At 40.4% G+C, this 25,754-nt stretch overlaps 1 protein-coding gene across 1 annotated transcript in view; it reads left to right on the top strand.

Moving 5' to 3' along the window:
* Window positions 1-5,178: 5,178 nt before the first annotated feature.
* Window positions 5,179-25,754, top strand: part of kat6a (K(lysine) acetyltransferase 6A) — a 38,180-nt gene continuing 17,604 nt past the window's right edge. Inside the window, exons 1-2 of the mRNA XM_007564712.2 lie at window positions 5,179-5,495; window positions 7,115-8,604. Coding sequence (XP_007564774.1) covers window positions 7,897-8,604 — 708 coding nt within the window. The 5' untranslated portion in view covers window positions 5,179-5,495; window positions 7,115-7,896. The remainder of the gene's footprint in view (window positions 5,496-7,114; window positions 8,605-25,754) is intronic.

Consider the following 25,754-nt stretch of genomic DNA (forward strand, 5'->3'; position numbering starts at 1 on the left):
AGTTAAACCTTCAGGCAGTGGGCAGAAAGCAGTGCTGTGCATCAGGTGGACGGAGTGTGCGTGGGTTTGTGTGTCTGCAGGAGGGCAGAGGGGAGGGCCACAGGGGGCAGGTGGACACTGACGGGCCTTGCTGGGGGCTCAGGGCCCCTAGCAGGTGGATGCTCAGAGAACAGAAATGAAAAAAGGCGGATTAAAGGGGATGAAAGGAAGCAAAGGATTACTCGTCTCCCTCCCTCCTCCAAAAACTGAAAACAAGCCAAGTGTCTGGAGCTTCCAGTCCATTCAGCCGTATTAAGTGTGTAAAAATACAAACTGGAAACTTGTCCAGTTTTCAAGAATTTTGTAATTTATCAAAACAGAAAATCACACCGTTTACATCAGTCAGGATTTGTTTTCCAGATTTCCATGCTATCGGTCGTCCTTCCGCTCCTGAAAAGCAGAGTTATTTCAGCTACACTGGTTAACTTTTCATTAGCTTCCTTCTGCTTTGTTAAAACAAAACAAAAAAAAAAAACACTGCTACAGTTTTGAGCCAAATCATGAATTTCATGAGACCACTTGTGTTTTCCCCTCTAGATGAAGGATTAAATTTGATTTCTTATACATTTTTCCTCCTCTGTCTTGTATTTACTGCTTGTAGTGATTGTATTTATAGACAACATTTGTGTAGTTAAGTCATCTTGACCTTGTTTTGTATAACCTTTGTTTGCTGTTGTTTTTTTTTAGCAAGATGAATTACCCATTGACCGGGGACAGCACATGAAAACTAGCCTTTTGGCTAATTCTGGCCCATTTCCTGAAATGTTAATTAACGTGAACTGTTCCTGTAAAATACATTAATGCATTTCAAATGTTGTTTTACTGGCATGAAGCAACATAAAGCGAATGACTCATTTCGGCCTCCAAGCTTTAGAATATAGTCATGTAATGTCAGGAAAACGTTGTGGTGTCATTATTCTGCCAAACTGTTTATGCGTTGATTTCTCTTATGTTCAACTTCCTCTCAACTCCCCTCTCCCTCAGTACTTACAATGGTGATTGTTTGACATTTGAATATATGAATATTTAATAGCAATTTGAACAATATTAAAACATTCATAAAAGAACATAAAAGAAAAATGGAAAAAAATCTCTCTAAAAAAAAGAAGTAAAAAAAAATGCAATTTCTGGTGAAGAATAAATTAGGACACCCACACATATATTCCCATTTAAAATAACTACAGTCACCTGTGATGAAAACATGACTATTCAGCATTTTGAAGGATGATTGCCCTGTTTAAACCTCCATTCTATTAGTTTAGTTTAGTTTTGCTCTGTTCCCTCTAGAAAAACACAAAGGCCAGACTAAAGTTTGCTACAAATAACATAAACAAAGACGAGGACTTCTGGAATAATGTTCTTCGGACAGACAGGTGAAAAACTGAATTAAACCCGAACAGGTGACATTTCAGATATGAGCCAAATTCAGCTTATTATGGAAAGGAAGCTCATAATACCTGAAAGGCATAGAGGTGGAAGTATCATGGTTGGGGATGCTTAGCTGCAGCAGGAGAAGCAGCGGAACAACTAAAGGAGCTCTCATATAACTACTGTTAAGGTAAAAATAAATAATGTAATTTGGGGAGTAGAGGAAAGTAAGAAAAAGTGGTCAGTTTGTATTCCAGCAGCCTATAACAGCCTGAGCTCATGGTAACTGAACCTCTGTGAAGAGAATCCCAATAACAACCAATTTTATGGATAACATTATTAGAACTGTTAAACTAATGTCTTATTCTCCAGCTGCAGTAGGAATAGCTCTTCCTTTTCAAAAGAAAAAAAATGGTTTTAGATTAAAAATAATAAAAAAAAAAACATTTGGATCACGTTTTAAATTAATATATCATAATAAATAGCAGAGTGAAACTGCAGTTTATTTACCCTAAGTTGTCATACAATGACAATCTCATATCGTCCCAACTTTAATTAGAACCGAGAAACTCTGGTCAACATTGGCCAAATTTCAGATTTCAGAAAGCAACTCTTCTATTGATTAGATAATGATCGTATCACTCATAGGGCGCCACAGTGGCGTAGTTGGTAGCACTGTTGCCTTGGGTTCGAATCCTGGCCTGGGGTCATTCTGCATGGAGTTCTCTACTACGGAGAGAACCACAGTCAGGTCTCTCTAAATTCTCCTTAGGTGTGAGTGTGTGTGTGCGTGGTTGTTTGTCCTGTCTATCTCTTGCCCAAAATGTCTCACTGGAGATAGGCACCAGCACCCCTGCTGACCCCACTAGAGACAAGGGTGTAAGAAAATGGATGGATGTATCACTAACACACCTGTTCTATTATTTTTCTAGTTGTTACATGTGTGGTACATTAAGCCCTACTGTTGGCTGCTGCCTCTCTTGGCAATATATAAACTTTTGAATTTGTTTACTATACGTTCACTGTTTATCAGCTGATAATACTTAAAATAATACAGCACACTTAAACGCCACTCTGCATTTCAAAATCCAAAAACGTCTTTTTAAAGTCAATAGCGATAACAACACCAGTATGATGTAAGCTAATTACAAACAATGCTAACGATAGCAAGTATGCCTGCACATATAAAAAAGCTTAGGAACGATAAAGTATTGTTGACATATAGGTATGGTGGGCCCCAAGTAAAACCTGGATAGGACCCCATATAGACTTGGACCGGACCTGCGCTCACCCCACCACTCGTGTCTGTTGTGGTGAACACGGATCATGATACCACGGTATTATTTATTCATGGCCGGCAACCACGGTCGTAGTGGCGCGAGCTTCTCCCGAGTATTGTCCATCTGTTGGCTCGCACTACTGTACACTAAACGTAACGTGAGTCCTCAGGACGTGCACTAATAGCTGCTCGACTGTTAACGCTTCACACTATTTATCTCTGTAATAACACCGCCGTTAATTATAATTAGTGTCCTGTCGCCGGAATGTGATTTATCCGTCCCCGAAGAAGCGGAGGGGGATAAACAGCGAGGTAAAGTATGACCTTAGCCGCTTTTATTTGATCACCGCCTACGCTGACAGGGCCTCACCCTCTCACAAGGCACTTCCAACATGGGAAAACATCAACTCTAATTGTCCCCTATAAGGCACCGTAATCCGTCTCTGAGGACCGCTGTACACATCATTTTACACAAAGCCCGAGATAATTTAATTTCCACGGAGGGAGCGTTCGGCTTTACACTATAATAGAATATGAAGATATGCTGCCAAATTCCCAAAACAGGTGCCACGTTATCAAGATAAGCCCTGGCTTGAAGAAGCATTTTATTAAACAAATAAGTTGAGAGTAACTTACAGTATCCACAGTAAGCCTGTGATGATTTAAAATTTTACTGGATGATTACATTGTTCCAGAAATGATCGCAACAAATGATAATATTGTTGTCTTGAGATCATTTTCAAGTATAATATATTGGCACAATAATGCAAGTTTACCCTCTCAAAAAGTAATAAACTTAAATTTTGAACAGAACACTCCACACTACAACTGGAATTTAATATTAAATATGGAATTTAATTTGGATATTTAATAAATATCCAAAATAAAATCCAACAACCAAAAACAATAAATAAAAAGGAAGCAAAGTTGCCTTTTAAAATATATTGATCAATGGAAATTATGAAGCTAATTTTGATTTATCGTGATCTTAATTGATTAATTTCTTACAAAAGACTTAACAGCAGATTAACCACTTCTGAGAGTACATGTACATGTGTTATTCCTCACTAATATAAACATGTCATCTGTTGTGTTTGCTTTAAATCTGAGCAACACATTAAAGTATTCATAATTTATTTGCAGAGGTGGCCCAATATAACTCTGAAATTGTTGAGTACTGAAGAGAACTTGAACACCAGACAGGTTGACAAATACACTGTTGTTTACATATTGAGGTACGACATTCACAGCTTATAAGTTATAAGCTGTGAATGTCACAACTAAAACCATATCACGCCAATAAAATACATTGCTGTTGTCATAGCTAGCAAAAGATTCCATGAGGCCCTTAGCAGGATTTCATTCAGAGGCCCCATTTCCACCACCAACTGCAGCAATAATTAATTGCTTTCCACATTGTTTATTGTTTTTTGGGGGGTTTTTTGCATTCAGAAGACTTATTGAAGTTGTGGAGAAGCCAAATTTAATGTTATGTTCATGAGCATTCACGTAAAAGAGACTTTTACCTGCTGATGTATTTATGGTTTTTTATTTGTTATTTTCTCAGCTCACAAGTAGCGCTAATTATTAAATGTGCTTTAAATGATTACTGTGTTAGCATAACTTTCAAGCCTAAACAATTTTTCTTTGTAAGGGTACAACTGGTACCATGTAAATACATGTTCTCTTAAGGTCCCAAAGAGTATTGTACTCCTTTTTTTATTGCAGTTTCTTAATTGGGTTATATTTTTACTTCAAATTTTTCACTTTGTATCATATGTTTTTTTTCATTACTGCCCAACTACAGATTGACATTGCAAATTATCTTAGGTAAGAAATGTTTGAAGACAAATATTTGTCCCCCAATAAATGCAGTATGTTACCAAGCAATGGCCGTTGTTCCATTTTTGTGTGCAGCACAGCAGAATGCAAAACTGGAAAATAATATGGAATTACTTTGTGGGTTCTTTGATGGGAATTACAATTAAATCGAGCACAGCGCAGATTGAAATGCAATAAGATCATTATCATTCCTTTACATTATGCTGCTTCCACCTGTCACCAGATACTGTATCTGATGTCGCGCTGGCAGCTTTAAAAACTCATAAATTATTTTAATATAGGGTGTCTTATCACTGAATATACCTTGATGGACCGGTAGTAGATATTTAGCATAATTTATTTATTTTTCCCCTTTATTTGCACAATGATCAGCAGTGCATCAGCAAACTACTCTGCACTTGCAGATAAATAACATGCTCCATCATGCCTACTGTAACAAATACCTGCACACCGCAACATCTGATGAGTCCAGTTAAATAAACATGCTCAGGTTCTACAACACACTGCAATGAGGAAGTGTGTCTTACTTTGATCTTTAAATACCCTCTAACGTTAACTTTTAAGAGAAAGGCAGACGCTCCCTTGAATCTCTGCTGCATGAGCACCTACCATCTCTTTTTCTTTTTTTTTTCATTCTCCCTCCAACACCACCACCATCTGTCCCTTTCTTCCATTTCATGTGCTCAAGCGTTATCCACACCCCTCTCATAGCAACAGCACGTCGCCCCCGCGCCTTGCAGTGGATTTTTCTTCCTCTGGATCTGCGCCTCGCACCATGCAGACGGTCCCTCGGCCCTGCCTGACGGCTCAGTGTTCCCCCCTCCCCCAACAGCCGTGCTCCTATTTCACTCAAAGATGGCGTCGGCTCTAGAGCCCCTGGTCCTCTGGCTGCATTTTTAGCCTTGTTGTTGTCTTCGTTCCCCACGGTTCTGGCACCTTCTTCGCAGCGGCTCGACACGAAATTCCGGTGAGTAGCAGCGGGAGTCGGATAGGGTTTGAGGAGATTTGTTTTTTGTTTTTTTTTCTACCAGGGTGAGCTTTACCCGAGCTTCCCTCGGAAACCAGAACCGGACCAGCTTTGGCTTTCAGGGGGAACCGCGAGAGGTAGCGGGAGAGAGGGGTACGGAGGGATGGTGCTCGCGGAGGTGGGTGGGTGGCTGAGTGGAGGGGGGCTACGAGAGGAGGGGAAACCAAAGGCCTAGGCGCTCCGCTGTGGCGGCCTTGTCTCTCCACCTCACCGCAGGCTTGAAGCGACACAAGAGGGCGGTTGGTGAAGGGAGGAAGTCAGCTTAGGTGGAGACCCGCTTTGCAGGGACGGTGTGTTAGTGGGCAGAGGCTGCTCGCCCGTGCTGTGTGCAGAGAACTAGGCCGCGTAGCATAATGCTGCAGAGTCCGCTGCTCAGATACCTTCAGTGTTGCACTTGCCCGCTAGCCGAGATGGCCGTCTGCAAGTTGCATTGTGCCTCTTATATAAAGGCCGCAGTCTCACGTTAGTATCATGACATTCAGAATAGGATTCCTCGTCTTATTTGTGTTGCTGGAAATTGCCACCAAAGCGGGAATGTTGTGTCTTTTTTGCGCTGGAGTGTTATCTGTTCTCTCGTTACATGCTGTTTACGTCTCGGGTTAGCGAGTTACGTTAGTAACAGTGTGGTAACGCTAGCTCGCGGGCTACAACGTTAGCTTCCTAAACAGCAGCGGTTAACGGGGCACTCTTGTTTGTAAATACGTGTCAGACTGGAAGTATGTCATTATAATTGAACAACACAACGTAATAATAATCCTTTAACAATGCAACAAACGACTCTGGTTGGTCTTTTACCTAGCCTGTGAGCTAATGTTTGCTAGCTGTGTGTGCGTTTGACTACATGGTGTTTACATTTAGCAACCCAGCTGACCAGGTGGCTGGACCTGGTTGTCCAGGTTTCAGGAGTGTTTCGTTTGTTTTATTTGTCCCTGGGACGCAGCACCTTTTATATAAAGCGACGTTTAGCGTTAGCCACATTAAAACTCAATTATATACTTTGTATTGTCCCGTAATGACGATGTTTTGAGTAATTAGCATGTTCATACGTATCAGAGCTCAGCTCGCAGCTTTGAATTGTTTATGTGAAAAGGAAAGCATGGCTTTGTTTACACTGATCAGGCATTACACCTTGACCACTCTCACAGGGGAAGTGAACGGTACTATCTTTCCATCAGGGCAACCATTAGTGGATAGGATGGGATATATTAAGCCTATTAGAAGCAGGAAGCTTAGGGATTTGAATAAGTTTGATGTGGCCAGTGTGGTTTGATCCAACAGATGTGTTATAGTAGCTCAGACTACTTAAGAACTTTATTGTTTTATTTTACCGTCTTTAATCATATACTTAGAACACCATTCAGAATATGCATGCTTGTTTTAAAAATATGCCTGGCAGAAGGTGAATCTTTGTGGTTTTGAAAGAAATAGTTAGCAGGTAACAAAATCTGGAGAAGTTACACGTGGGTCTGCTGCATATATATAATTTTTTTTTTTTTTACAGACTCACATGTTTGCTGTCTGTTTTCTGACAATTTGTTTCTCTTCAATGTTTTCTACAGTTTTCATCAGCTGTTGAGGCACAGTGGACTTGAAGGTGATCAAACCTGACTTCTTCCCTGTGGAGAGAAATTTCCTCCACTCCACAGATGAGAATCCTACATCAGTGAAAGAAGAACAAGTGGAGACGAGAAGAAGAAAAGAATCAGTGGATTTGGAGCTATCTACTCTGCTTCCTTCCTCTCTTTACATTGTAACACAAATCTCATGTTCAGGAGACCTTGATCGAATCTGTCAACTCGAACTACGACGTGTTTACTTCACCGCTGGCAGAAAACAGACTTTTTTAAGACTTTAAAGGAAGAAGGACTTTATTTTTGTCACTGTGAGCTCTACCCCCTAAATTAAGAAATCAGCCTGTACTTTTGTTGTTTTTTGTGCTCTCTGGGGGTTTCATTTCTCAAAAGAAAGATCTACTGCTTCTTCCACTTCCTCCTGCTTCCTGCCAGGCACGCTCACCTGGTTAGGAGCGGGCGGCAGGTGGACCGTATTTTACCAGGCAGCGGGTCGGCTCGGGGGAGATTGTGCTATGATCAACAGCTCCTTTCCGCGTTGCTCATACTCAGCTTCTGAGGGACTCTCTGTGCGGCCCCAGGACAAGGGATAGTAAGCTGGTTGAGGACGCAGAGGAGGAGGCGGCGCTACGGCGCAGGCCAGGCATTTACTTGGCTCACGGTTATCTATTTTTTTTTTTTGTATTTGTATTTTTGTTATTGTTGTTGTTTTTCGTTTGCGGTCCTTGCGGTAAGGCCTCTGGGCCACTGCATCTGCTCAGGCCGCAGCTATGGTGAAGCTGGCCAACCCGGTTTACACCCAATGGATCCTAGAGGCCATCAAGAAGGTCAAGAAGCAGAAGCAGCGACCGTCGGAGGAGCGCATTTGCAATGCGGTGTCGATGTCCCACGGTTTGGACCGCAAGACGGTTCTGGAGCAGCTGGAGCTCAGCGTCAAGGATGGCACCATCCTTAAGGTCACCAACAAGGGCCTCAACTCCTACAAAGACCCAGACAACCCTGGGCGCTTGTCTCTGCCGAAGCCAAAAGGCGGCGGAGGCGGCGGAGTGGGAGGTGGTGCAGCTGCATCAACGGGAGGTGGTAGCAATAATGGCTCTGGCAGCACGTCTCATTCGCACTCCGGCAAGAAACCCGGACTCGACTGGAACAAACTGATCAAGCGGGCGCTGGAGGGCCTCCACGAACCCGGCGGCTCCAGCCTGAAGAACGTGGAGCGCTTCCTGAAGTGCCAGGCGGACGTGGCGGCCTACCTGTCGAGCAGCGGCTCCATAGGAGCCGGCCTCTTCCACCAGCAGCTGAGGGTAGCTCTGAAGAGAGCGGTGGCGCACGGCCGTGTGGTCAAGCAGGGGCAGACCTTCCAGCTGGTCAGCCGCAGCGGAGGCGGCGGCGGAGGCGGTGGCTGCCAGGACGATGGGACCGGGACGGTGTCGCTGGAAACGCTGCCGCCCGTTCGACTGCTGCCTCACGAGAAGGACAAGGTAACAGTACCAAACGCATCTCAGTCCAGACGTAAACACCATTACTTTCAGATTTACGCCAGTTGGCATCAGGCCGGTCACCACAACAAATTTTGCTGGACGATAAATTGTTCCAGAAGTTATTGTGATAGACAATAATAATATTGTTGTTTTGAGACCATTATGTAGTAATACAATGGTAATGGCATAATAATACAAGAACACATTCTCAAAGATCAACAAACTTTAAATTCTAATGAACATTTAACTCTGGAACAGGAAGACATTTAAAATATCCAAAATAAATAAAGAAAACAACAGAAACGACAAATAAATTGAATTATGAAGTCTCTCTAAACAAAATCATCTTTCAAAAAAAGTCATAGTTGAGACCAAAGCACCAGACTGAAGACTCTTATCATTCAGTTTTTGGTAGAAAGGGAGAGAAAACAGAAGCAGTAAATCAATCAAATGGAATTTATTGAGTTTGTTTTAATTTATCATGCAATTTATTGCTTATTGCGACGTCTCTTTAGTGCCTCATATTGCTGTGTTTTACAGTTTTATCTGTTGCTTATCTTGAGCTTTTTGGGTTTTAAAGGACAGATAAGTATTGCTAATAACTGAAGCAGAGTTTAGTAAAAGCTTGATGTGAAAACAAGTTAATTTACAGCAGTGTTTCTGTCTGGTGTCAAACTATTATGATGTAAACATTGAAAACAGTTGGTTTAAACCACAGCTATTAATTTCACTAAAACTGTGCAGAACCAACAATTAAAAAAAATGTAGATTTTAGCAGTTTTATGTACGGAATAAAACCTGCATTAAATTTTGACAGCAGAATGACACAACTATTACTAATATTTAAGTATTTGTTTTATTTTTAGGGATGCACCGATTTGAACATTTGGGCCAATAACCCCTATTATTGTTGCTGCTATGGCTGACACCCGATATTATATATGTATTGTATAGATTTCTCTACTACTACGACGATAGCTGGGAAAAACATCAACTTCACCACTGCTTCTTTGGTTCAATTAAATTCCCCACAATCCTTTGCTGCGTGACCTCATCCTCGTCCCCACAAAAACAAATGATGGAAGTATGTATCTGTTATTAATATCGGTTTTATACCAGTTTTGTTTATCAGATGATACAATATCTTAAAAACATTGCTAATACCGGCCGATACGATGCTAATACCGATATATCGGGCATACCAATTTTTTTTCCTCATCAAAATGTTGTAAAGTAAGTTTTTTTTTCTTTTTGTTTCAATAATTTTCCACTAACATCAACATCTGATAGAAGAAAATGTATTCATAATTTTTTTTATATACAAGTATTTTATGTTTTTCTTTGTTTTGAAAGCCTAAAAACAGGTAAAAATGGTGATTCTTTTAAAAGTAACCACAAATTTCCTATTGTAAAAAAAAATACTGAAGTCTTCTTTTTATGAAAGGTTATTTAACATTTATGGCTCCAGACAGGTTTGGTTTAGCCGCACCAAGGGCAAAAATGACTCGTTTGGTTTGTAAAAGCTTCTGGTTTAAACCAATCAGGATGACCTGGTTTGGTTACAAAGAACATGAACTTCTGCTGATTGTCAGGCTTTTAAAACATATTTGTCATTTGAAGTCAAGGGATATCAACTTTTTTTTTTTTTGCCGAAAAGTTAACTCCAGCGTTCGCATGATAATTTTGAGTAATTTGAAAATTGAGCACTTCAACTGGGACATGAATCGTCAACGCCAAATTGTTTGGTATCAAATCTCTATTTTTAAAGGCTTTATCCCACTGCCATGTTGTTCGTTCTTTTTATTTTTTTTTTAGACAGGCGTGTGAGTAATGTCTTCACAGGTATGCCTTGTTTGTTTTTCGTCCGTGGCCGGCAGACTTGTTTTCACCCGTTAAAAGAGGAAGATGAGGTCAGGCTTAGAGAGTCATGTGGCTCCCAGCCTCCTGCAGCGAGCGCAGACCAGCTGCAGGGCTGCTCCCTGTCAGCATCTGTCAGGAGATGCGAAGAAGAAAGAAGGAAAGCGAGGGAAAAAGGAAGCAACGCGGACAAGAAAGAGAAAAGAGGAGGTGGCGTGTAGCAGAGCCAGAGGGCGAGGCCTGGATGATGCAAGCTTCTGGCCTCTGGAAGGAGAAAAAGGGAGAGGAAAGTGAGGGAGACAGAACAAGAGGTGGGGGAGGCAGACATGCAGGCGACAGAGGAGAGAGGGAACACACCCACCTCTGTAACCTGATCAGAAAGCAGCCGTCTGCTAACCTCAGCAGACCTGATACCCCGAGTTACCGCGTCTTAAATCTACCTGAGCGCTTTCCGCTATTGGCCCGTTACCCAGACGTTGTCGACCTGACCAGTGTTTTGGCTCGCTGCGAGCTTTGTCTAAGATCCGGGGTGCCAAACACGGTGAGGATGCCAACAGCGCAAACCCAGACGAAAGGATTAGCCCAGAGAGCAGGGGGTCACGCGGGGTCGACCCAACATGGTGACCCTCTTAGGGAAAAAAACGGAGAGTGACCTGTTTCTCTGGAGCGAGGCAGGCAAACATTAGTTTAAGTAATACGTTTGTACTTTTAATATGCTGGTTTGCAGTTCTAAAAAAATAAACTCAACGAATCAACAAGTTGTTACAGGATATTGCTTTTGGGTGTGAAACTGCTGAAAGTGAGCAGATTGGCTCAAAAGTTTGTTTTGTACACAAGCTGCACTCTGTGGTTCTCACAGAACATACAGACTGACATGAGGGGTGCACCGATCAACCGCTTGATCGGCCCCAATTTTCTATATTTTGGCCAATCAGTCAAAATTTGTATGCAAAACCAATTTCTGCGAAAGCAAAGTCTGGGCTGGGTGATAAATCGATTTCTATTGATTAAATCACAGAGTCTAAGGCCTGTTGTCCTCTTTGACAAATGTGTTTTAAAGTTTCTATTTATTTCGAGTTTATGGTTGAACATTAGGAAGAGACTAATATATACATCTTTAATTACAAGATTAAACTCGTATTAAGAGAGCAAAGTAGTAACTCCAACACAAAACACAACAGTTAAAGTGAAGAACGTTGAGCATGTTGTGAAATTATACTTTGTTGAGAGAATACTTAATAGAAATACTTCATCTTTTCACATATCAGCATCAAATTATCACTAGTGGGAGGACTTTGAAACGATTGTGCAAAGCTGTGTATTTCGAAGAACATAATACTCAAACTGAGCTGGTTTTATTAGTTTTTTAAGCCTACCTGACAGCATAAGTTATTTTACAGAGATAACTTATGCTGGAGCTGGAGCGGGTATCAACCAAAGTTAGAATCAGCTGATCAGGCTTTTTAAAAATCTACGATCGGCCAGAAAATTCCAATCGGTGCGCAATTAACCGGCACTCCGATTATAAATGGCTCCGAAAGATTTTACCTACCAAAATAAAGTTTAAATATCTTCCGGTCCCTGCTAGGATTCACTTCCTTATTCACTATCAAACATCCACAAAATACCAGATGCACTCTAGAAGGAAACAAAGTCAGTCATTCCTCCAGCCTTCAGAGAAAATCACAAAATTGCCACAGCGTTCCGGATGTTGGCATTCGAGTCAATCTGATCGCTTTTCCTGTCGCCACTCCGTTGTGTTTTCCCAGCATCGCCGTCGACTCGGCGTGGGTTATCGCCCGCGCCGCCGGTGTGAGCGGCATATGTGTCAAAAAGATTAAACTGTGCGCCACAAATAAAGGCAGAGATTGCTGTTGCGTAATCACCCCCCCTCCCCCCATCCCTACACTCTGCTTCGCTGGGCTCTCCACTGGCGCATCATCGCCTCGCATGATCGCTGGCAGATATGATTTCCAGGGGAAAGAAGTGAGAGAGGGCGAGTGGAGGGAAATCAAAACAAATGACTGAGCACTAGCTTTGACCCCATTTGCGGGGAGATTTGTGCATTCGGTTGCAGCTGATGGTTGCATCGGGGGCGTTCTATTCAAACGGGATCCCAGAGCCTATTTCTGGCTCCCCTAATAGGGTGCCATTGCCAGGTCATGAAGGGGGAGAGAAATGGGTGAGGGAAGTCAACTAGGGGTCATGAATGTATAGGTGGCAAAGCTCATTGCCTCCCTGAGCAGCCATTAGGTGGGACGGGCTTAACGTTCAGCTGTGTGTGTGTGTGTGGTTATGTACTTTAGCGTGTGTGTTGTTGTTGTTGTTCATCCAATCACAGTAGGTGAAGGCAGCCTTCCTGCCCGCTGGTTGCCCTCTCCCTAACAGCTGGAGCGGGGTGAACCAGAGTTCTCCACGTAGCCAGGCCGTGTCACGGCGAGGACGTGTGAAAAACCCGACGCGTTCGCTACACACACCTCACATTTAGCCCCCCCCCAAACCGTCCCACTGACCTTCCCCTGATGTAATATGTCTTTCGTTCTCGGTGGCTACCGTATCTCCAGCTCCAGGAGCTATCGCATCCTCACAGCGAATGCTGATTGACCGGTAGACTTTTACTGCCGTGATGTGTTTTCTTTCCCGTCTTCTGCTGCAGTCACAGCATGTCGTTGGGATTTTGTTTGCATTTGTAAATCCAGTCAGAATGTCTAGAGATTCAGAAATGTTTTTTTTTTTTTTTTTAATTCAGAAACGAGGGGTGCACTGAATGCAGATTTTTGGCTGAGCACCGATTTTCCAAAATTAAGGAAATTGGCACTGATAAGTAGACTGGCTGGTAAACCGACTGGCCTGTAAATCGGTGCTCCCCTGTCAGAGGCAAATTTTCTGCCTACAGCCGTGTTTTACAGTTCATATTTCTTTGAGCTTTGATTCCGTGTTATTTCCCATGAGGGGTGATTGAAATGAAAGCAAGTGTTTGTTTTTTTTTTTTCTGATATTTTCTGTAATTTGTAATTTCTTTGTTTTTTGTGAAGAAAGGAAAATATTTATTCTCTTGTAAACGTCTCGTTGCCGTAGCATCAGAACCTCTTTGCTATTTTTCCCTCAAGCTATCAGCTCGGACCGCAAACATTAATATTTAGATTTTTATGTGCTAAACACAAAGTACTTAAGAATGAAGCAAAGTATATATATTGTTTTTGCTTCTTTTATTAAAAAAAACAAAACACTCCACCAATAAATGAAAACCTGCAAAAGACTTGGACTAGACCAGAGACTGACCTTCCAGCAGGAAACGGACCCTAAGCGTACATCCGGAGCTACGCCCGAGTAGCTTAGATCAAAACAGTGGCCTAGTCAAAGAAAATTCCATGCGGTGCAGAGACAAATGGAGGTCCTCTGGCATTATCACCCAGCAGGGAGCGTTTACCTTGAGCCCACCAGTCAGTGAGTGGCATCTGGCACTGGCAGCATGTCTGCAGCAGAGCTGCTGTCCAGCAGAGCCAATGTGTGGAGCAGCTGTGGAAGTAACGGCTGGAGGCCGGCCAGCCGCCCGCCGTTTGATGCTGTCGTTAAGATTTCTGCTCCCTGGCTAACCTCTACATAGATATTTATGTATATAGAGTTAATGTTTTTATGGAGAGCTGATGGAAGACAGGGGAGTTTGATATTTCATGAAGTTACAGAGTGACTGGAAGCTGGTTGGTGTTCAGGAATTTGAGATTTTCAGTGATCAGGTTTGCTCTCCTGTGTGTCCATCTTGACTTTTTTCTTCTTCTATTATTTCTTTTCTTCATTGTTCTCTCCTTTTCTTGTCTTTCTCTAAGCTTCTGTTTTAGCAGGGAATTCTGGAGCTCAGTTTGGTGTTTTCTGTAACTTCTCATCCCCGTTTGCAACATCTATAATAGTGCAACATTTAGCTGCAAATATTACCAAAAAAAAAACAACAACTTTTTAAAACATCATTGCTCATGTAGAGATCATGATGAAGCAATTTAGGATGTTTTCTAAGTGTAATATGATTTTGTTTTGAACAGTTTAACAGAAAACTGGATTTTGGACTCAAAAAAAATGATATTTTCTGCTCATCTTGTCATTATTTTGCTAATTTGGATTAAAAAAAGAAAGAAAAATGATTTAGTTAAAATAAATCTCGACTTCTTGCTGAAAAGCTACATTTGTTAGATTTTTTCTTATTTGTAAAAAGATATTGGTACTAGAAACTACACGATTTTGTTATCATTACAGTGTTCAGAAAAGTACGGTGGCCCAGGAGGGTCAACAAAGTGACACAAAAAAAAAAAATCAAAGTGGAAGTAATGATAAAACCAAAGTTATAATAAACTTAAACTTACTAACATAACTTCTATTGTTGTTGCAACTTTTACATTGTGTTGAATGTCTTTTGATTTCTTTCTCTTCCAGTTGAATTCTAGAGTATTAATATCACATTAATGATGGGAAACATTTGAAAACTATAATTATTATGTGTTTTTGAATCCCAAACACTAGACATGCGCACAGGGCCGTGAGGGCTTTCGAGACACACCATGGGCGGTTGAGTCAGGCGAGGTCGGACCGGGTCACGCTCACCTGGCGCTTCCACCTGGGCGTGTTTCTAAAGAAAAACCGGTTACCCGCCAGACGGGTTTTGAATTCAGTTTAGGCGCTATTTTGAAGAGCTAGCTAGCTGCTAGCCGTCACCACGAGGCGTGACTTCAGGAGGAATTCGGTTCCTAAAAATCCTTACCTAAAAATAATAAATATTAAAAAAAAAAAAAAACACCAAAACATTCACAGTCCTTCATAGAAATGTCAGCCATGAGAAACGGTGACAGTGAGAACTCTCCGGAGTGTCGTCGTGTTGCTAATGGCCGTCTTGGCAGCCAGGGTAGAAAAAGTCTGAAACGAGGAGGAGCAGTTCTCAGGAGGAATGTGTTTTTGCATCTCCTGTATCCCTGCCACTGAAGCAGGATTAGCTTTTCTTTCTTTCTTTCTTTTTTTTTAAAGTATCTTCTGGGGATTAATTTCCAGTAGCAGCCTGTAATCTGAACCCAGTTGTAGCCGAGGTGACGCGCGGGTTTGCGATGTTTAAGGGGTTAAATGTCAGGAATGATTGAGGTGTTGGTCATACCCAGGCTGCCACTGCTGCAGATTTTCTCTGGTTTTTTCCCCCTTTTTTGCCCTCTGGATTGTTATTTTTGTCTCCTCTCCGTGTCTCTCTTTATTTTCCCGCTCACTCGTTCTCTTTTTTCTTTTTTTTTTTTTGTGTTCCCTCTGTTTCTTTTTCACATCTTGTGGCTTTGTGTTGCTCCACAGCTTTGTTCTGTTGAGCTCAATAATTATTTTCAGGATGTTTTCAGATCATATGGACAGTTTTCAGTCTAATTGCACCCCAGTGCAGGATTATAGTTTAATATTCTCCACTATCGGGGCGGGAAAAAACCCCAAAAAAACAAAACCTCTCACTGTTAAGCTGCTTCTTATCCTCCTTCCTCCTCCGCTGTGTGTTTACCTCTTCCTCCTTTCACCACGTCCCTGTCTGTGTTTCTCAGGTGCTGTGCTGCATTAGGTGTAACGGGGGGTGGTGTGTGTGTGTGTGTGTGTGTTGCAGGGAGCCTGAGTCAGAAGGAAATGAACCTAATAAATCAAGTTCTTGTCCCTGTCTCTTCCCAGCCAAAACAACGTGCCTACCTGCTTCTTTGCTGCTGCACTGTTTGGACAAAGGCTATCTTAAGACTTAATGAGTTTCTCAGGTATTAATCCATTGTTTGTTTTTTACAACAGAATCTGTGCGTTGTACAGAATTATGCAGTTTTGGTTAATTTGATTTCTTCATGTTTTGACATTTTGAGGTTTTTTGGAGAACTTTACTTCTGTTTAAATCACCTTTGACTCTAAAGCCTGTTACTTTGCAATGACATCGAAACCCATGTAGGGCTGAGCGATGATGAAAATGGGTAATAATACTGGTGACTGTGATAATTTTACTTCTTTATTCTTGCAATAAAAAGTAAACAATGTTAACGTCTTTCTACTTTGGGTTTATAGCAAACATAGACCCAGATAGGGCTGGACAGTAAATAAATAATATATATCGCAATAGGCACGCGATCAGTATCAATAGATAATGCGTCTGATAGGATTTTCAATTTTTTTCAATAATTTCACTGAACTCCGAGCTAGAACCGCACAGCATTCTGGGGATGTAGGCAGAGGAAAGGCTTTAGCCTCTCAACCTGTCACTGCTAGGTGGCATCAGCTAACTCGCTCATTGGTTACCTAGCAACAACTCGTTCAGTATCTTGCAGCACAGTGCCTCATAGCTGCTTAAAAATAAAAACAACTATGTTGAGTGAAAACTGTGGATAAAACAGGAATGTTAAAAATCGGCAGAATTTCCGATATTTAACACAAAAAACGAATAAATAATTATCCATCGATTGAAATGAAACGCTTATATTGCAATATGTTTTTCAGGCATGTTTTCCAGCCCCGGATAACGAGTCGTCTGTCAAACTCACGCTTAGTACAGGCCAAGTAGGTTGTCTTATGTTGTGTACAGTGATATTACAGTGCTGGTAAATGTGCAGCTGTAACATAAACATAAAATATCTCTTAACTTTGCAAACGTAAAAATTCATAGTAGTTAGATGGACTGACAATAAATGGAAGTTGAAGTAAACTGGAAGAAAGGAAAGTCATCTCCATCAAGAGAAGCTGGATCAGATAGTTTATTGATGGTTGTGAATATATTTGCAGTAGTGGGGCATCGATGGCAATTTTCTGGAGGATCACTAATCTTTAAAAAGCCTGACCTGCTGATTTAAATTATAGCTAATACCAATTTATTTATTTTTCGGTCTGCAGAGTCACTAAGGCTGTGTTCACACTGCAGGCAAATGTGGATCAAATCTGAATTTTTAGTTTTATTTTGAGGCTAGTTACCAGGACAGACGTGCTAGAATGAACGTGAACTCCCAAAACTGATGCTTATTTATTTTTATTTTGAGTCACGTCCATGTGTTGTCCAGAATCCGACTCGTGTCCAATCTTTCTGAATGCGGTTCCGACGGGAACAACCAAAACGAATTCGATGTGACTTTGACGGCACGTTCTGCCGTCGTTTGCCAAAGCTGTGCACCGGCGGGAGGTGCTGGTCATTAGCAAGATGGACAGCAGCTGTGGCAGTAATCTGCCCCCGATGCAGATTACTGTAACCCAACGCTCCCGCACTTCTTCACAGAGATGGATCAAATAAAATTACATGAATGCATTTTTGTGTTGGACACTTTACAAAACTAAATCTATTTTTCTCTCGTGTTTCCCACACCAGAGTACCGCGTGAGACGTCAGTTTTGTTGTTGTTCTTTGCTCAGTTCACTCCGGAGTCAGATTTAGGCAACATTTTAACAGTAACGTTAAAAACCTCCGCTTTGATCTGTAAACCCTCTAGAGCTGAAACGATTAATTGTGATTAATTGATTATTGAAGTAACAGTCAACTAATTTAGTAGTCGATTAATCTTTAACTAGACTACACATATTTTTAAAAAAGGGCCATTTGCTGAATCAATTACACTTTCAGAGCAGTAATTAAGCCAAAACTGCACAAAATGTGATTCTATTTTGCATTTAAGATAAAATCACCTTTGTCTGTAAATATCTTCTACCTAAAACTCCTCGACTGGCAGTTTTGGTTCAGATTCTGTAAAGGAAAGCTGTCATTGCATTCCAGACAATAAAATTTTAAATTTTTTAATTAATGTATTTCTTTTAGTGTATTTTTACATAGTTCAAAAAACTTAAGACATTAAATGAAAAATATGCAGAACATGCCAATTTTTTAAATTCGATTAATCAATTTGATGGTTAAATTATCAGATTAATCAATGACTAATTGAGTTAATTGATTAATCTAAGAAGTCAGATTAATTCATTAATTGCATTTAAAAAAGTTGCCATAGAATAATCTATTACAAAAATAATCGTTAGATGAAGCCCCAAAACCTTCCACCTCTCTGTTTTCAACACCGATTGGCTCTTATCGCACAAAACGATGCATTAAAAGCGCACCTCCGGTTTATGTTTGATTCACATGTCAAGTTTCTCTCCGGTGGCTATAAGAGGCTAAAGCTTTGTGTTAATTAATTTGCAAAACGACATTATGTATCTGAAAATAATTAAATATATATTGTGTGGGCAAAAATTCCTGTAAAGCACATATGTGCAACCTCAGTTAAAACTGGTCTTATAGAGGTTGTCCCTGTGTCATCCTGAAGTGAGAGAAGTACCTGGTAAGGTATTGTTTATGTAAGCTGAAAGATTTTTTTTTTTGCATGTCAAATGGCAGCAATTTTGATCTTTTATGGAGTTCAATTTAAAATAAACTTTCTTTTATGTAAATCCAGCCGAGCTTTTACTGCCGTCTCCATTTCCTGTTGCAGATGACAACTGAAACTGTGTGAGATAACAACACGCTTGGTGTCTTGGTTTCATAAGCCTCATAAAGGAGTCTGAGCAAAGGCATTAGCAGCTGTTTGTCACAGCCTCAGAAGAATTTTGTTTAATAGCAAATATGGAAAGTGTTTCTGATTTTTGAATAGTTCTATGCAGTTTAGGCTTTGTGTTAACTTTAAGTGTTTTAAAAGTGACTTAAGAAGGCTGATTACAAAAATACTTACTAAAAACAGCTCCATTTTATAATTTCTACCGTAATCGTAGTGGTTTTTGAAGCTGCAGGAGTTTTTGGGACTCTGGTGTATTTTTTTTTAGCTTTTTACAGTCTGAATCCTTTTGCTTTTGTTGGAACAGAAGCGCCTCCCTCCAGCGTGAGATGTTTGCACTCAAACTGTGGGAATCGGACCAACATAAAAGCGAAGCGATCAAAAAGCTTCACTTCAGCCTCGCCAGATTGTTGAAGACGTTTCCTTCCCTTTGTTTCTAGCTTTTCCCCCACACGGCTGTTAGCAAGCACCGGCCCAGATGTCATGCAACTTGTTTTCACCCAGGCCTTTTCTCTCTCTGCCGCACGGCTACAAAGCTGAGCCTTAGAAAACCAGCTGGTCCTAGACTTGCTTACTTTCGTCCATTTTTCTTTTTTTTTAACACAATGTTCCCCATCTTACCCGTAGAGCTGTGTCTCTTTTCCAAGTCTCCATCTTTATTGGTTCTCTGACACGGATGCTCACTGTCTGACAAGCTGGACAGGAATTTATCAACTCTCTCTTCTTTTTTATGATTATTTTCTCCTGGGGTTTATTTTAAACTTTGGAAATAGTTTTTCCCCTTCCCCCCCATGACACTTTCTGCTCATAAAGAGTCTTTGTTTTTGAGGTCTGCACACATGGAGCGTATTGGATTAAATGCAGATCTTCACTTGCAGTTTACTGAAAACAGCAAGTAATCGTGTTACATTGCAGAGTATTATGCTTGTGTTTGAAGTTCGGTTCAACAATCTGCTCACATTTAGGCTCTGAAAATGCAGAAATCTGAATATTATGTCTAATTTCCAGCTCAGTCTGATTTTTCTTTAGAAGCTGTAATAACTGTTTGTGTGAACCTTTATATCTGTCACACCTGAATTTCTTTGTGGGTAGACACTGGGTTACATCAGAGGACCGTAGCATCCATACATCTGCAGCAGGTCCGCTGATGGTTCCTCATTCTGGACAGAGGCTTCTTAAGAGGCTCCAAGACTCTGGAACGTTCTTCCATTATGTTACCATTTTAAAATCAGGACTGAACGACTCCGAAGTTGACGAGTCTACTATCCCAACTAGCTTGTTCTCTTTCTGTGCTTCTTCTGACTTGATTTGAACATTGCTAACTTCTAGCCGTTGTTCCTCAGCAACAGCTAATCTGCACATGACTCATTGTTTGCATCAGGTTTTAGATTTTCAGATCGATTGGAGGGCAGTCGAGCTGAAAATCTACTGATTCCAATCGCCACACAACTTCATCCAGACTTCTTGCCTTTCTTCTTACTGTGTGATTGGTGATCATTTGTTTCACTAATTAAATTATCACTAAAATTATTGCCTTTTTTATTACTGCTGATATGATTAATTTGATTAATCATGATGCATCAATTATTGAAATAATTGTCGACTAATTTGGTAATCGATTCTAAAAATGACCATTTCGCTGGAAGAACAACACACTCAGTGCAGTAATTAAGCCAAAACTACAAAAATAGACGCATTTAAGATTAAAAACAAGTCTTTGTCTGTAAATATGTTCTACTCAAAACCTCCTCGCGTTGCATAATTCCAGCTTCACCCAGTTCAGATTATGTAAAACTATCCAATTATNGTGGAGATTTCCTTGTAGCTGATCAGGACAGATCACAGAATTAACCCGCCATCTTGGAGACGCTCCCGGAAGTCTCCTGTTAAGCTGCTTCTTATCCTCCTTCCTCCTCCGCTGTGTGTTTACCTCTTCCTCCTTTCACCACGTCCCTGTCTGTGTTTCTCAGGTGCTGTGCTGCATTAGGTGTAACGGGGGGTGGTGTGTGTGTGTGTGTGTGTGTTGCAGGGAGCCTGAGTCAGAAGGAAATGAACCTAATAAATCAAGTTCTTGTCCCTGTCTCTTCCCAGCCAAAACAACGTGCCTACCTGCTTCTTTGCTGCTGCACTGTTTGGACAAAGGCTATCTTAAGACTTAATGAGTTTCTCAGGTATTAATCCATTGTTTGTTTTTTACAACAGAATCTGTGCGTTGTACAGAATTATGCAGTTTTGGTTAATTTGATTTCTTCATGTTTTGACATTTTGAGGTTTTTTGGAGAACTTTACTTCTGTTTAAATCACCTTTGACTCTAAAGCCTGTTACTTTGCAATGACATCGAAACCCATGTAGGGCTGAGCGATGATGAAAATGGGTAATAATACTGGTGACTGTGATAATTTTACTTCTTTATTCTTGCAATAAAAAGTAAACAATGTTAACGTCTTTCTACTTTGGGTTTATAGCAAACATAGACCCAGATAGGGCTGGACAGTAAATAAATAATATATATCGCAATAGGCACGCGATCAGTATCAATAGATAATGCGTCTGATAGGATTTTCAATTTTTTTCAATAATTTCACTGAACTCCGAGCTAGAACCGCACAGCATTCTGGGGATGTAGGCAGAGGAAAGGCTTTAGCCTCTCAACCTGTCACTGCTAGGTGGCATCAGCTAACTCGCTCATTGGTTACCTAGCAACAACTCGTTCAGTATCTTGCAGCACAGTGCCTCATAGCTGCTTAAAAATAAAAACAACTATGTTGAGTGAAAACTGTGGATAAAACAGGAATGTTAAAAATCGGCAGAATTTCCGATATTTAACACAAAAAACGAATAAATAATTATCCATCGATTGAAATGAAACGCTTATATTGCAATATGTTTTTCAGGCATGTTTTCCAGCCCCGGATAACGAGTCGTCTGTCAAACTCACGCTTAGTACAGGCCAAGTAGGTTGTCTTATGTTGTGTACAGTGATATTACAGTGCTGGTAAATGTGCAGCTGTAACATAAACATAAAATATCTCTTAACTTTGCAAACGTAAAAATTCACAGTAGTTAGATGGACTGACAATAAATGGAAGTCGAAATAAACTGGAAGAAAGGAAAGACATCTCCATCAAGAGAAGCTGGATCAGATAGTTTATTGATGGTTGTGAATATATTTGCAGTAGTGGGGCATCGATGGCAATTTTCTAGAGGATCACTAATCTTTAAAAAGCCTGACCTGCTGATTTAAATTATAACTTATACCAATTTATTCGTTTTTCGGTCTGCAGAGTCACTAAGGCTGTGTTCACACTGCAGGCAAATGTGGATCAAATCTGAATTTTTAGTTTTATTTTGAGGCTAGTTACCAGGACAGACGTGCTAGAATGAACGTGAACTCCCAAAACTGATGCTTATTTATTTTTATTTTGAGTCACGTCCATGTGTTGTCCAGAATCCGACTCGTGTCCAATCTTTCTGAATGCGGTTCCGACGGGAACAACCAAAACGAATTCGATGTGACTTTGACGGCACGTTCTGCCGTCGTTTGCCAAAGCTGTGCACCGGCGGGAGGTGCTGGTCATTAGCAAGATGGACAGCAGCTGTGGCAGTAATCTGCCCCCGATGCAGATTACTGTAACCCAACGCTCCCGCACTTCTTCACAGAGATGGATCAAATAAAATTACATGAATGCATTTTTGTGTTGGACACTTTACAAAACTAAATCTATTTTTCTCTCGTGTTTCCCACACCAGAGTACCGCGTGAGACGTCAGTTTTGTTGTTGTTCTTTGCTCAGTTCACTCCGGAGTCAGATTTAGGCAACATTTTAACAGTAACGTTAAAAACCTCCGCTTTGATCTGTAAACCCTCTAGAGCTGAAACGATTAATCGTGATTAATTGATTATTGAAGTAACAGTCAACTAATTTAGTAGTCGATTAATCTTTAACTAGACTACACATATTTTTAAAAAAGGGCCATTTGCTGAATCAATTACACTTTCAGAGCAGTAATTAAGCCAAAACTGCACAAAATGTGATTCTATTTTGCATTTAAGATAAAATCACCTTTGTCTGTAAATATCTTCTACCTAAAACTCCTCGACTGGCAGTTTTGGTTCAGATTCTGTAAAGGAAAGCTGTCATTGCATTCCAGACAATAAAATTTTAAATTTTTTAATTAATGTATTTCTTTTAGTGTATTTTTACATAGTTCAAAAAACTTAAGACATTAAATGAAAAATATGCAGAACATGCCAATTTTTTAAATTCGATTAATCAATTTGATGGTTAAATTATCAGATTAATCAATGACTAATTGAGTTAATTGATTAATCTAAGAAGTCAGATTAATTCATTAATTGCATTTAAAAAAGTTTCCATAGAATAATTTATTACAAAAATAATCGTTAGATGAAGCCCCAAAACCTTCCACCTCTCTGTTTTCAACACCGATTGGCTCTTATCGCACAAAACGATGCATTAAAAGCGCACCTCCGGTTTATGTTTGATTCACATGTCAAGTTTCTCTCCGGTGGCTATAAGAGGCTAAAGCTTTGTGTTAATTAATTTGCAAAACGACATTATGTATCTGAAAATAATTAAATATATATTGTGTGGGCAAAAATTCCTGTAAAGCACATATGTGCAACCTCAGTTAAAACTGGTCTTATAGAGGTTGTCCCTGTGTCATCCTGAAGTGAGAGAAGTACCTGGTAAGGTATTGTTTATGTAAGCTGAAAGATTTTTTTTTTTGCATGTCAAATGGCAGCAATTTTGATCTTTTATGGAGTTCAATTTAAAATAAACTTTCTTTTATGTAAATCCAGCCGAGCTTTTACTGCCGTCTCCATTTCCTGTTGCAGATGACAACTGAAACTGTGTGAGATAACAACACGCTTGGTGTCTTGGTTTCATAAGCCTCATAAAGGAGTCTGAGCAAAGGCATTAGCAGCTGTTTGTCACAGCCTCAGAAGAATTTTGTTTAATAGCAAATATGGAAAGTGTTTCTGATTTTTGAATAGTTCTATGCAGTTTAGGCTTTGTGTTAACTTTAAGTGTTTTAAAAGTGACTTAAGAAGGCTGTTTACAAAAATACTTACTAAAAACAGCTCCATTTTATAATTTCTACCGTAATCGTAGTGGTTTTTGAAGCTGCAGGAGTTTTTGGGACTCTGGTGTATTTTTTTTTAGCTTTTTACAGTCTGAATCCTTTTGCTTTTGTTGGAACAGAAGCGCCTCCCTCCAGCGTGAGATGTTTGCACTCAAACTGTGGGAATCGGACCAACATAAAAGCGAAGCGATCAAAAAGCTTCACTTCAGCCTCGCCAGATTGTTGAAGACGTTTCCTTCCCTTTGTTTCTAGCTTTTCCCCCACACGGCTGTTAGCAAGCACCGGCCCAGATGTCATGCAACTTGTTTTCACCCAGGCCTTTTCTCTCTCTGCCGCGCGGCTACAAAGCTGAGCCTTAGAAAACCAGCTGGTCCTAGACTTGCTTACTTTCTTCTATTTTCTTTTTTTTAAACACAATGTTCCCCATCTTACCCGTAGAGCTGTGTCTCTTTTCCAAGTCTCCATCTTTATTGCTTCTCTGACACGGATGCTCACTGTCTGACAAGCTGGACAGGAATTTATCAACTCTCTCTTCTTTTTTATGATTATTTTCTCCTGGGGTTTATTTTAAACTTTGGAAATAGTTTTGTTTTTCCCCTTCCCCCCCATGACACTTTCTGCTCATAAAGAGTCTTTGTTTTTGAGGTCTGCACACATGGAGCGTATTGGATTAAATGCAGATCTTCACTTGCAGTTTACTGAAAACAGCAAGTAATCGTGTTACATTGCAGAGTATTATGCTTGTGTTTGAAGTTCGGTTCAACAATCTGCTCACATTTAGGCTCTGAAAATGCAGAAATCTGAATATTATGTCTAATTTCCAGCTCAGTCTGATTTTTCTTTAGAAGCTGTAATAACTGTTTGTGTGAACCTTTATATCTGTCACACCTGAATTTCTTTGTGGGTAGACACCGGCTTACATCAGAGGACCGTAGCATCCATACATCTGCAGCAGGTCCGCTGATGGTTCCTCATTCTGGACAGAGGCTTCTTAAGAGGCTCCAAGACTCTGGAACGTTCTTCCATTATGTTACCATTTAAAAATCAGGACTGAACGACTCCGAAGTTGACGAGTCTACTATCCCAACTAGCTTGTTCTCTTTCTGTGCTTCTTCTGACTTGATTTGAACATTGCTAACTTCTAGCTGTTGTTCCTCAGCAACAGCTAATCTGCACATGACTCATTGTTTGCATCAGGTTTTAGATTTTCAGATCGATTGGAGGGCAGTCGAGCTGAAAATCTACTGATTCCAATCGCCACACAACTTCATCCAGACTTCTTCCCTTTCTTCTTACTGTGTGATTGGTGATCATTTGTTTCACTAATTAAATTATCACTAAAATTATTGCCTTTTTTATTACTGCTGATATGATTAATTTGATTAATCATGATGCATCAATTATTGAAATAATTGTCGACTAATTTGGTAATCGATTCTAAAAATGACCATTTCGCTGGAAGAACAACACACTCAGTGCAGTAATTAAGCCAAAACTACAAAAATAGACGCATTTAAGATTAAAAACAAGTCTTTGTCTGTAAATATGTTCTACTCAAAACCTCCTCGAGTTGCATAATTCCAGCTTCACCCAGTTCAGATTATGTAAAACTATCCAATTATGAATTGGTTAAACCATAATATAGTCAATTGATCAGCCCTCCTCTGTATTGACAAGC

The sequence above is a fragment of the Poecilia formosa genome, unplaced genomic scaffold (assembly GCF_000485575.1).
Source record: "Poecilia formosa unplaced genomic scaffold, Poecilia_formosa-5.1.2 Scaffold167, whole genome shotgun sequence".
Taxonomy (NCBI): domain Eukaryota; kingdom Metazoa; phylum Chordata; class Actinopteri; order Cyprinodontiformes; family Poeciliidae; genus Poecilia; species Poecilia formosa.